This window comes from Chionomys nivalis, chromosome 3 (assembly GCF_950005125.1).
Source record: "Chionomys nivalis chromosome 3, mChiNiv1.1, whole genome shotgun sequence".
NCBI lineage: Eukaryota > Metazoa > Chordata > Mammalia > Rodentia > Cricetidae > Chionomys > Chionomys nivalis.
The window spans coordinates 110,012,544-110,025,764 of NC_080088.1; the positions used below are offsets into that span (position 1 = coordinate 110,012,544).

Genomic DNA, 13,221 nt, shown 5'->3' on the forward strand with positions numbered 1-13,221 from the left:
GAAATTCTGCCCCTGTGTGTTCCCTCCCTGCTCCCAGATATTCTCTGATAGATGACTAATTATCAGTCCAGTTCCCCGTGGGCAGGCATGTAGGGTATTTCCAATCCCTTGCGATCGTTGCTTTTTGTCAACCAGATCTTAGCTCCTTCCCATGAATCCACCAAGAGAAGAAATTCCTACCGGACCAAACAAAAAACAGAACAAAACAAAAGCAACTTTGAAATCTGTATTCCAAATTCCCCTCCCGGAGACTATCCCGTGAGACAAGCAGAGGCCATTTTCAATTTGTGCTCGAGAATGGGTGGATGCGTGAAGACCTCTCTGGACCCCAAGCTCACTGCCCACTTTGATGGCTCAGATCAAACCACACGAACCCTTTCTATTCCTGGAATGGCCAGACTGTTTCCTACCCAGATCCCCTGATCCTCATGCACCCCGTTCTCTTTGGCTTACTCTTTCTCTTTCCCTTTTCCTAGCGGCTTTCCCAGTTAACGTTGTCCCAAGCCGTGTCAGCCCCATCACTGGGGTTTATTAATTTTGTTTTTGCAGTACTGGTGCAGGAACCTGGGGCCTCATGCACACTAACTAAGCAAGTGCCCTGCCACTGAACTACACCCCCAGCCCTGGCTTATTTATTGCACTTAATGCTGTCTAGCACCTTTTCCATGTTTCCTGGTGGCTCTCCTGTCTGCTCCACTCGTCTGTTTTGCCCACTGCACTTCTCCGAGCACCCAGAATCACTCAGAGCATAGGTCATGTTCTAGTTAAGAGTTTCTATTGCTGTGATGAAAACACCGTGACCAAAAGCCACTTGGGAAGGGAAGGTTTTTTGTCTTTGGTGTGTGTGTGTGTGTGTGTATTTGTGTGTGTTTCTTGAGACAGGGTTTCTCTGTAGCTTTAGAGCCTGTCCTGGAACTCACTCTGTAGACCAGGCTGGCCTTGAACTCCCAGAAGCGCCTGTCTTTGCCTGGCTTTAAAGGAGTGCTGGGATTAAAGGCCTGAGCCTCCACCGCCTGGCTTGAAGGAAAGTTAGGGCAGGAACCGAAGCAGAGGCCATAGAGGAACCCTGCTTGCTGCCTTGCTCTTTGTGGTTTGTTTAGTCTGCTTTTTTTTTTTCAAGACAGAGTTTCTCTGTTGCTTTGGAGCCTGTCACTCTGTAGACCAGGCTGGCCTCAAACTCACAGAGATCCGCCTACCTCTGCCTCCCAAGTGCTGGGATTAAAGGCGTGTGCCACCAGCACCCGGCTCAGCCTGCTTTTTCAGAGCACCCAGGATCATGTGGCACTGCCCATAGTGGGCTGACCACCCACATCAGGAGACCAGTCTGATGAAGGCAATTCCTCGTAAGTTTAAGTTGATTAAACTACCCAGCACTGCCCATAAACGACTTTATTATTTCCCATAGAATGTGCTCCCTTCTAATAGGTACAGTCTGCTTCCTACGTATTCTGTCTGGTTCCATCACTAGACTCTGTCTCCAGAAGGGCAGAGATCTTGACTGGGTCCTCTTGGTTTCTTAAGAGTCAGGGTCTGTATTGCCCAGGTTGGCCCTGAGCTCCTCAGCAGAAATGACTCCTTCCTCAGCATCCCCAGTATCGGGGACTATAGATGCATAAAGCTATGCCTAGATCTCAAATGCTTAGAACGGCAAACGGTGTGCAGTAGGAGCTCGACAAAGACTCATGGATAGCTGAGTGAAAGAATGAGGACATAACCCCACCATATCGTTCAGGGCTGGCAGGCTGTGCCTTCAAGGAAAAGAAGCCATTAAAGAGTATTTCTGTTCCTTGAATATGCGCTGAGGCCTGGTCCAAGTGCAGAGCATCGAGCCCTCAGGACCTAAAGTCAGGTGGTTTGCAGCAGGTGCTGAAGTTGTGAGTTCAGGTCCAGCCTGGGAGATTCAGCCCAGGAGACACCAATAGTCCCTTGCCACGGAAGCCCCGCCCCATTACAGAGGATCCTCCTACTCTAGCCTCACAAGGTGATCCACCCACCCTGATGTCCCGCCTACTTCTCCTGAGGCTCCACCTCATAGGCGGTCCTCCAGCATCTTTCTCGAGTCTCAGTCCCATTCCTGAGGCTCGGTCCCTATCCTCAGGATGTCCCGCCCACCTTCCCTGAAGCTCCGCCCCTAGTAGTGGTCTCTTCCCGCCCATTTCTTCGGAGGTCCCGCCCTGTTCTGGAGACACCGCCCCGACCTTCTGAGGTGTCCCCCTCCCTCCACTTTCCCGAGGCCCCGCCCTACCCAGGATGCCCCTCCTACTTTCCCTTGAGGCTCCGCCCAGCCCGAAGGCCTTGCGGGCGCCTGACTCAGAGGCCCCGCCTCACCCAGGATGTCCCGCCCAGTTGCCTGAGGCCCCGCCCCCGGCGCCGCCCGCCTGTCAGCGGGCGGCGGAGCTGGGCTCCGACCTTGTAGCGGCGCAGCGCCTTCGGCGGACGTGCGGAGAGGACGGGTGCGCGGTGAGGACACGGGGAGAGGCGGGCTCCTGCGTCCCGGCCGGCCACGGCGTGTCCCCCTCCCACGTCTCACCTGGTGGCAGGTAAGGGCCGCCCCCAGCCCTGAGGCGCTCCGCATCGGGAAGCCGGCTGTTTTTGACCCTTCTGCGACGCTGTCCGTAGGTACCCTGTGAGGAGCGTTTAGAGGAGCCTCTAGAGGCCCGGGGTTCGACACGGAGCTGGCGGCGACCTCTGAAGGGCTGTGAACGCCATGCCTAGCCTGGGCCGAGCCTTTCCTGCCGGCAAGCGGGCCTGTGAGGTCCCAGGGGCGCCTCCTCGCCGGCATGCGTTAACTGAGATAGCTGCGAGCGCGGCTGACGCCTCCCTGCCCTCCGCCCCACCCCCTGGAGCTGGGTGGCCTCCGTGCCCCTGCCGCAGATGCGTGGGGACAGGTGTCAGAACCTGCTTGGTTTGCCACCAGGTTCCCTGAGGCCACCTGGCATCGCCCGACGGAGTGCCAGTCCCAGCAGTGGGATGTGGTGGGGCCGAGCAAGGGCGGGAGTCGGGATGGAGCCATGTGGACCCAGCCTGGGTGTGTCCTGTTCTCCAGAGACCCCAGAGCAACTAGGGCAGTCGGTACCAGCAGAGAGCAGTGACCCGCCTCCCCGGGCCAGCAGAGTGAGGGGTGAATGGGAGCCACTTGAGCCGCCTGAGGCAGGACCTTTTCCCTGCAGTTCCTAATTACGCTGGGAGCGCCTTTCCTCCTCCGCCAACAGAGGGTGAAGTCTGGGCTTCCCTCGCGCTCTAATGGGCTTGGTGGCTGTGAGCCTCCCAGGGCACCGGGTCGCGGAACTGGGAGGTATAGATACCAGGGAAGACCCAAGACTGGTAACTTGTGGTGATGGTAGCTACTTCTCTCCTGGCTGTTCCTGACAACCCTTGCCCACACTGACAGCTGGAGGCAATCTCTACTGGGAAGAAAAGGCCTTTCTACAAGACTGCCTGTGCTTGGCACGGCGCTTAGTGGGAGAGTGCTTGCCTAGCAAGCCAGGCCTCGAGTTCTACACCCAGCACCAAAACAAAGCACCATCCCGGGGCGCTGGGGTCACTTGCCAGTCCTGTGCCATGCCTTAGCATTTGGGTCAAGGCAATGTGCCCTGTCTTCCTGGCCCCTACTGGCCCCTGAGCAAGGCTTGCTCTGCCTCTGGCCACCATCTTGCCCTTGTCTCTTGGGCCATGCACATCACCTGTGTGCCCACGGTTTGCCCTCCAGCTCCACCTAGCTGTGCGTCCTCGGAGTCCGGACAGAGGGAGGATAGGCATGTGGTTCCCAGCAGCCTCCCTGTCCTCTCAGCTTCCAGCCTTAAGTGCTGTGGTCCTCCTCTCCGTTCTGCTCTGTGGATTATTTAATGGCAGAGTAACCTGCCACCCTGCCCCCGCCCCACCCCAGGTCTATAACCTGCTCTGCCCTGATTTGGACTCTGCTCCCTGGGGGCTTAGAGTAGATGGATGCAGCTCCCAGAAGGGAGGGTACCCTAGGTTCTGTGGTGCTCTGCCCAGAGTACCCCAGACGCTTCCCCTTCCTCCTTCCCAGGCTTTTGTTTTTGCCTCCTGCTGAAGGGCTTCAGCTAGCCTGTGGTGCCGACATCTGGAGTGTTCTCTCCAGTGGACATGGGCACATGTAGCTCCCAGGTGGGCAGCTGGCTACCTGGGCTGTCGGATTGTCAGGAAGGAATCTCCACAGACTGACAGAGGTTAGCTGGCTAGCTTCTGGGCTTCCGGCTAGCTGCCCTTCTCCGGTTGGTCCTCTGTCTCACTCCTGGCCCCTTCCTAGGGGCCGTGGACCCCTGGTGCCCACCGCAGGAAGGCAGCAGCTGGATACCTGGCAGGCCCTGTGAGATCAGCCCTGGCCTGGCAGAAGGCCTAGGTGGCACTGGGCCAGGAGCTTCCCTCCTTGGGCTCTGAGTGGAGCTCACCCACTCATGCTCCCTGAGGCGTCTGCATTGCAGCAGACTGAGCCCAAGAGCTGCGTTGGCAGCTCGGACCCGGCAAGGATGGAGGAAGGCCTGGGCACGGGTGCCTGCCTGTCTCATCCCTTCTCTCTGCACTAACCTCACTTGGCCCTGGCTCCCTTTGGAAAGACAGATGCTGACTAATCAAGCCATAGCTCTGACACATATTCAAATCTACCTGGCACTGCTGGGGCCATCACCCTCCCTGCCCTCTCTGCATGCCAGACACACACCCCTCTTAGCAGCATTGGGGGCACATCCACCTGGGAAAGACTGCCATCAAGTATAGAGGTGTGGAGCACAGATTTTGGAGTTCTGCCTAGCTGTGTGATCTGAGGCAGGTCACTTTACCTCTCTGTGCCTCAGGTATCTAAACTAAAATTAGAATACATTTCATGGGAGTCTTGCATCAATGTATGGAAATTACTTAGAGCAGTGCCTTGCTCATGTTCCTATCAGAGGATGCCATCTCTGCTTCTTGACTGAGCCCTCCAGTGATGCCCACTATTTTCCTTAAAGGAACGCATCCTGTTCATGTCGGTTGCATTCAGAAGTTACTGCTTTGCTGTTCACCAGCTGTGTGATCTTGGGCAAATTCTCAATTTCTCTGGGCCTCATTTTCTCAATGTGCTGCACAGAGAAGATGGTGCTAACCTCACAGAGTCATCTCGAGGATACTCTAACGCATGCAGAGCATGTGGTGGAGACTTGGCTCATTCCATAAGCATGTGATGCAATTGTTAGATAGATGCCTGCTACATGTCAGGCGTGCGGTGCACACAGGCGAGGACCCTGGTGCGGGGGTTCTTCACACAGGGGCTCCTGTCCTGCTTTGTTTTGGGCCCATGTTGACTGAGTGCCTTGAACAGGTGACTTTGTCTCCCCATGCCTCAGTTTCCCCAGTTGTAAATGGATACAGCCTCATGTATAAGGTTAGATCACACTACAGCTCAAAGTCAGTCCCCATGATGTGGCCACCAGAACTATGGAGGAAAGGTACCGCTCAGGTCGGGTCTCCTGCCACTCATTGCAGCCCCCTCTTAGGAAGATCTGATCAGGAGATAGTACTTGGGGTCACCCCCAGTCTGTCCTAAACCTACCTTAAACAAACACCTGAGGCCACAAGACCCACACCCCAGAGTCCCTGAAGCTCCTGGCACTCCAGCCTCAGTGAGTCCTCAGGGGCTCTGTGGGAGGAACTCGAGCCGCGTGGCATGAACAACAAAATCCAGAGAAAGACAGGGGGGTCTAGGTGAAGAGTGAGGGCCAACCTAGGCTGGATGTGAGGACTCTGAAAACTTCCAAGCAGACACAAAGGCCTCTGGGTTGCCATGGAACCTGAGAAGGGAAAGGTGAGTCGAGATACAGCATGCGCAGCTCTCAGCAGTGGCTAGTGTGTGCCAGCCATGCCAGGCCTGGTGCCCACGCACTAAACTTCACCACCACCTTGTGCAAATGCAACGGTCGAGACTGGCTATCTGTTGAGCTCTGCTAATCTCAGTGGTGACAAAGTCCTCCAGGGGATCCTCATCCCCACCCGCCTTCACTGCCCGAGTCCTTACCTTCAACTACAAGGGGCTCTGGTCTTCTGTTCCACCTGTCCAACCCCTTGGGGCAATTCCTCTCTCCCTCTGTCTCTCTGTTTCTATGTGTGTGTGCGCACACACACTGGACATTCCAGGGCCTCATACATAAGCAAGCACTCTATCTCTGAGTTGATCTAAACTCTCTTTTCTCTTTTATTTTTGATACTAGGTCTCACTGAGTTGCCCAGGCTAGCCCTGAACTTGTGATTCTCCTGCCTCAGCTTCCCTAGTAGCTAGAATTACAGGCCTATGCCACCAAGCCTGGCTCCCTCACCTCTTCTGAGTCTTGTCAAATGTCACTGCCCTGTTTACACCTCTCTCTGTCACACACCTTCATTATCATTCAGCACCAGTCGTCTTCGTTTTATTTACTTGTATTTTATGTGTATGGCTATTTTGCCGATATGTATGGGGTACCATGTGCGTTCAGTGTCCACGGAGGCCACAGGAGGATGTTAGAGCCTCTGGAACTTGAATTATAGACAGTTTTGAGTTACCATGTGGGTGGTAGGAATCAAAGCTGGGTCCTCTGGAAGAGCGGCCAGTGCACCCAACCTCTGCGCCATCTCTCCAGCCCCTCAGTCCCTTTTTAATCTCCCTCCTGTACTGGCAGGTTGTTTTATAGGGCAGGGATCCTTGTGGTTGGTCTTGTTTTTTGTGTTTCTCTTTGTGGTAGTGGTGGTAGATGTGTGTGCATGCATGTGTGTGCATGCATGTGTGCTTCCAAGGTTGATGTGTCTTCCTCCATTGCTCTCCACATTTTAAAAAATTTATGTCTGTATGAGTTTATTGTGCCCTACATGCATGCAGGAGCCTGTGGAGTCTAGAAGGGAGAAGATCCCTTGGAGCTGGAGATACAGGTGGTTGTGAACCACCTGATGTGGTTGCTGGGTCCTTGGCAAGAGCACCGTTAACAACTGCTCTTAACAGTGGGCATCTCTCTAGCCCTCCACCTTGTGTCGAGAGATAAGAGCTCATCGACTCTGCCTGGTCAGTAAGCTCCAGGGACCCACTGTCTCTAGCACAGCTCCCCACCCCACCCTGGGGAGTACAGAAGAGTGTGTCCCTCTGTGTCTGGCTTGTGTGTGCCCTGCATTTAACTCAGATCCCCACACTCACACAGTTGCTTTGCCCACTGAGACATCCCCCTAAATGCCATTTTTCTGTTTTGCTTTTTAAATGAGGGTGTGTATGTCTCTGTAATCAAGGATAGCCTTAAACTCAATCTCAGTGCAGTCCCCTGCCTCGGTTTCTGAAGTGGAGTGTGGTAATTATGGGCCTGAGCCACCATGCCTGACTCAATTTTTTTTTTTTTCGAGACAGGGTTTCTCTGTAGCTTTGGAGCCTGCCCTGGAATTCACTCTGTTGACCGGGCTGACCTCAAACTCACAGAGGTCACCTGCCTCTGTCTCCCAAGTGCTGGGACTAAAGGCATGTGCCACCACCGCCTAGCAACCTGGTTAAATTTTTGCTCATTCTCAATCCCAAACACAAAGAACAGGCCTACAACAGATGCTAAATAGACATTCCTTGCACGAGAAGAACTTCCAGCACCCCAGAACATCTCTGCTCACCAGGCTGGCTTGGGGTCCTGCAGCCTGGGAACACACTCACACCTCTTGCCCTGATCTTTGTGTTGCCTAGCAGGTGTGGCCTTGCCCAGCAGACGATGATGGCCTTGCCCCGGTGAGCTACAACCTGCTCCCATCACCCACCAGCCAGCAGGATGCGACTGTGGAAGGCGGTGGTAGTGACGCTGGCCTTCGTGAGCATGGACGTCGGTGTGACCACGGCCATCTATGCCTTCAGCCACCTGGACCGCAGCCTGCTGGAAGACATCCGACACTTTAACATTTTCGACTCGGTGCTGGACCTCTGGGCTGCCTGCCTGTATCGCAGCTGCCTGCTGCTGGGGGCGACCATAGGTGTGGCCAAGAACAGCGCTCTGGGGCCACGGCGCCTGCGGGCCTCGTGGCTCGTCATCACCCTCGTGTGCCTCTTCGTGGGCATCTATGCCATGGCCAAACTGCTACTCTTCTCAGAGGTGCGCAGGCCCATTCGGGACCCATGGTTCTGGGCGCTCTTCGTGTGGACCTATATCTCGCTGGCCGCCTCCTTTCTGCTATGGGGGCTGCTCTCTACTGTGCGGCCGGACGCTGAGGCCCTGGAGCCCGGGACTGAGGGCTTCCATGGGGAGGGTGGGGCCCCTGCTGAGCAGGCATCCGGGGCCACACTACAGAAGCTGCTATCGTACACCAAGCCTGATGTGGCCTTCCTAGTTGCCGCCTCCTTCTTCCTCATCGTTGCAGCTCTGGGTAAGTGGGGTCTTGGATCTGGCCCACCCTGAGCAGCACCTCAGGCTGCTCAGCAACCTCTTTTCCCCCACAAACGTGCTATTACTTAGGTGGTTCACATCTCCCAGAGATCCAGAAAGAATGGGTATGGGATCTTACCTCGTCATCTCAGCACTTGAGAGGTTGAGGCAGGGGCATTGTTGAGAGTTTGTGGCCAGCCTGGGAAAATAGTAGGATCCTGTTTCAAAAATACAAAGAAAATAAGAAGAAAACAACAATAACAATAACCAAACTCCTCCCCCTACCAGTCCCCACCACCCTCCACCACCTCCCACCCAAAGAAACCTAGCTGGGCAGTGGTGGTGCACACCATCAAACCCAGCACTTGGGAGGCAGAGGCAGGTGGGTCTCTGAGTTCAAGGTCAGCCTGGTCTACAAAGCAAGTTCCAGGACAGCCAGAGCTGCACAGAGAAAGCCTGTCTCAAAAAACGAAACAAACAAAAAAACAACAGCAGCAGCAACAACAAAACAAAGATATGGAAAGGCAGAAACTGTGCCATGTGCTTCCCTAATTCTACCCGATTGCCCTGTTGTCCTGCCCATGGTTAACCACAGGTTATTAGAGGCTCCACATGGACAGGAGACCATTGATTCCCTCACCCATGTGTACATGCATATGTGCTTGTGTGTGGACGTAGAGGTTAGAGGTCAACCTGAGTATTGGCCTTAGCAGCCGTCATCTGATTTTTTTTTTTTTTTTTTGGTTTTTTGAGACAGGGTTTCTCTGTGGTTTTGGAGCCTGTCCTGGAACTAGCTCTTGTAGACCAGGCTGGTCTCGAACTCACAGAGATCCGTCTGCCTCTGCCTCCCAAGTGCTGGGATTAAAGGTGTGCGCCACCACCTCCCAGTGCCGTCATCTGATTTTTGAGACAGGGTCTTTCACTGAACCTGGAGCTCACTGATTGGCTAGAGGAGCTGGCATTATCCCAGGGATCCTTCTGTCTCTGCCTCCCCAGCAGTGGGATTATTGTTATCGCTACATGCTGCCTTGGCCAGCTTTTGCACATGGGGAGCATCTCCCCAAGTCCTAGTCCCCTCTGATGCTTTTGGTGTTTCCCAGGCTGCACTGCTTCCCCACCCCTGCACGTTGTTTGCTTGGGGTTTTGTTTTTTTCCCCCACTTAATGGCTTCTAGACATTTCCTACAATGGGACCCATTATTTTCTTCATCTGCATAGAATTCTACAGTGTGGAGGCTGTAGCGTGCATAGATTTTTTTCCCCATCTGCCTCCTGTTGTTAGAACTTGTCTCATGTGCCAAGATGGAACTGAAGGGTGAAGTGTGTTTTGATTTGAAAGTGAGCTGTCTGGTGCTGTAGGTCTGGTCCTCTGCCCCGGTGTGGGCAGGAAGGAGGTATTACAAGGTTGCACCGTGTCCCAGGTGGGGGCAATCATACAAGCTTTTGAGGAGCTGTAAAATTCAAAGTATACATCCCCATGATGTTAGGGTCAATGAGCTAAGAAGATAAACGCCCCAAACAGATCCACACACGCGGAAAGCATACTGACCTTGAGTGACCGAGCATCAGGCTGACCCTTTCCAGTTGACCTTTCTTCTGCACTTGCATCACAGCCCTGACTTCTCTCAGACGCCATCTTGGGTTCTTCTGACTGGCCTTTGTGTGCTCTTCAGTCACTGTTGGTGGTATTGCCAGCTCTGACTCACTCCAGGTCCTGATTCCTGGCACCAGATGTCACTCCATTACCTTGTCCCTGTGCCCACGGTGGACCTGTGGCTTGCTGTGACATGCCCCAGGGGTACAGCTGTCCTACAGTGCCACTGAGTTCTGGCAGCCTTCAGGGTTCCATCAGGCCAAAGGCTCAGTCCGAGTCAGGCTCCAGCAGGACCGACTCTGATGAGCTGAGCCTGTTTCTCACCCTGCAGTGGGATGTGGGGACAAGCAGGGCACCTGGCCAGGTGCGGAGTAGGCATGAGGCACCGTGAACACGAGTGAAGTCCACAGTCTGCGCTGACCCTTTCTGTACCCTCATGGCCTACACACAAAAAGAAAAGCCCCCAGCCACCAAGTTGGGAAGTGTTCAATGCACCCCGCCTCTCTGTTTCATCTGTTTGAGACAGGTTCTCACTGTATAACCCTGGCTGTCCCAGAGCTCTGTAGACCAGGTTGGTTTTGAACTCACTGAGATAGAGATCTGCCTGCCTCTGCCTCTCGGGTACTGAGATTAAAGGCCTGCGCCACCACTGCCTGGCCTTTTTTTAATCACATTTTTATTTATTCATTTGGGGAGGGAGGCTGGTTTAGTGCATGCTGTGCCCTGTGAGTGGAGCTCAGAGGACCACTTAAGAGAGAGTCAGTTCTCTCCTTCCACCGTGTAGGTCCTGGGATCAAACTCAGGTTGTCAGGCTTGGTGGCAAGAGCTTTACCCACTGATCCATCTCACCAGCCCAGGATTCTTTTCTGTTTGTTTTTGAATATATTTTCTTTGTGTCTGTGGCACCTGTGTGGGCACATGTAGAGGCCAGAGGTCAGCGTTACCTGTCTTCCTCAGTTGCCCTCCACATTATCTCTTGAGGCAGGGTCTCTCATTGAACCTGGAGTTCACCGATCCAGCTGGGCTCGCTGGCCAGCGAGCTTCGGGATCAGCCTGCCTCTGCCTCCCCAGTGCTGGAGTCACAGGCGTCTGCCATCAAGCTCAGCTGTTTATGTGGGTGCTAGGGTCAGACCTCGGATTCTCGCGCTTGCATGATAAGCATTTCACCCACTCATTAGCTCTTGTTTATTTGTTGTTTTCAGACAGGACCTCGTGTCTCAGGCTGGCCTTGAACTCCTGATCTTCTGCCTCCACTTCCCAAGTGGAGACTATAGGCATGTGCTATACCATACCTGCTTATTTTTGCTATTTGAGACAGGGTCTTATGTCACTGAGGCTGACCCTCCACTTCTAATCCTCCTGCCTCAGCTCCCAAGCACTGTAAATCAGGATTCTTCCATTGAGTTTCTTGGCATCTCAACTAACTGTATAGAAATGTGGGCACGCGATGAGCATGTAACTGCTGGGCGCTCCAGTCACCGCCTCTGTAGAAAGAAGTCATTTCCACAAATAGCAAGAACAAAAATACCAAAGCCATAAGAACACCGGGTGACATTTGGGACTTGGAGGAGATGAGGGAGCAGATGTCTGAGGTAAGATGTGTTCTAGGCAGAAGGTTAGTGTGCACAGGTCCTGAAACAGAAGGTACCTGGTTGCTAACATGGCAGCCAAGGCTGCGAGGCTGGAGCAGAGAGAGCTGGGGCAGAAGCCATGAGCCAATGCAAGGACCTTGGCTCTTTCTTGCTCTAGGTGAGTTGGGAATAAATGGACCGTGTTGAGAGGGACAAGATCTGAGTGAATTTTATAGTGGGGAGCAATCCCTGAGACACCAGGCAAGATGGGCAACTCGGAGCAGAGTGGGACCTGCCTAGGCAGCAACAGCAGTCAGATTTGAGAAATTAAGCCCGGTGTAGGATTTGGATTGTCCATGATGCTTACAGATTTCCTCAGAAGGGTTTGCAGTATACCCCCAGCACCCAAGACCACACAGTCCATCATCATCGGAGCTCACTGATGGTTTCTTCCCTATGAGTAAACTGAGGCGGAGCTGCAGCTGTTAAAATCCAGCTGTGGCTAGAGACCCCATCTAGCTTGAGCCAGATAGCCTGCTCGAGGCTTCTACTTCATGTCCAGCAGAGGGCGCCAGAGCCGCACGAAAGGGCAAGGTGCAGTTCTGTAAGAACCTACCTCAAGCCTGGCTCAGCCTGTGCAAAGAGCTTCAGGGAAGACACCCAGAGGAACCAGGCACACAACCTTGAGGGTCCATGCTTCTGCACCAAACATTTTTGTGAGTGAGCATTCCAGGTGCTTGGGAAGCAGACATTTTAGCACAGCACTAATCTGACAGCCTTGGAGCTTGTCGGGGCTGGGGTAGCCAAGAGCAGGGCATTCCCAGTGCTAAAAATAAAGGTGCTGCCAGGTTTGGTGTCCGGTGAGGGTTGCTGTCTGCATCCAAGGTGAGCAAGGCTGTGCCCTTGGAGAGAGGCACTGTGTCCCCAGCAGCTACAGGAAAGGAAGGGCAGGGCTTTGAGACGCTCATCCCAGCTTCCGAGTGAAGCATACCTCAAAGCCCCGCCTCTTACATATGTGATCTATAACATGAATGAACTTGGGTTGAACCTCAGCCATTCTTCTTCCTTGCTTTGGGACCAACTGAGTCAGCTGGTAGAAGATCAGGAAGTCTGAGGGTGAGGAATCACCCTGCCAGCTGCAGAGCTCCACCCCTTAGAGGGGAGGAGCTCGGTCTGGAGTCAGAATAGCAAGGTCTTCCTGGTTCTAGAAGGTAGACTCTCCACCCAGACGAATGAAATCACCTTTGGCATCCTCTCAGCTGATGATGAGCTGTGTGGAATGGGTGATGGCAGGACCTGTGACAGGCCCTACTCTGGAGGGAGTGAGGTGGCTTCATGTGCTCCATGCCCAGGTGTCGTCAATGTCAGCTCGGGCCATGTAGATGGGTCACAGTGTTTTCTATGAAGTGGGGGGGCTGTTAGTTTTCTTCTCTGGGTCGAACTTGGCTCACCATTGAGAGTACAGCCCATCATGGGGGAAGTCATGGCGCAGGCACATGAGGCGGCCGGTCACATGGCATCCACAGTCTGTAAGCAGAGATGAACGCTGGTGCTCGGCTTCTCTGTTTTATTCAGTCACGGAATACTGGAGCCCACATTTATGGTGTGTCTTCCCACCACAGCTAATCCTGTCTAGAAACTCCTTCACAGCCATGCCCATGATAAATCCCATCGAGTTGACAGATTAACCACTGTAGGGGCAAGCAGGC

At 53.9% G+C, this 13,221-nt stretch overlaps 1 protein-coding gene across 2 annotated transcripts in view; it reads left to right on the forward strand.

The window, feature by feature from the left end:
- The first annotated feature begins 2,383 nt into the window (after positions 1–2,383).
- Positions 2,384–13,221, forward strand: part of Abcb9 (ATP binding cassette subfamily B member 9) — a 33,618-nt gene continuing 22,780 nt past the window's right edge. Inside the window, exons 1-2 of one of the 2 annotated variants that reach the window (XM_057766039.1) lie at positions 2,384–2,540; positions 7,679–8,349. In XM_057766039.1, coding sequence (XP_057622022.1) covers positions 7,761–8,349 — 589 coding nt within the window. In that variant the 5' untranslated portion in view covers positions 2,384–2,540; positions 7,679–7,760. The remainder of the gene's footprint in view (positions 2,541–7,678; positions 8,350–13,221) is intronic. The other variant, XM_057766038.1, reaches the window with a different exon arrangement.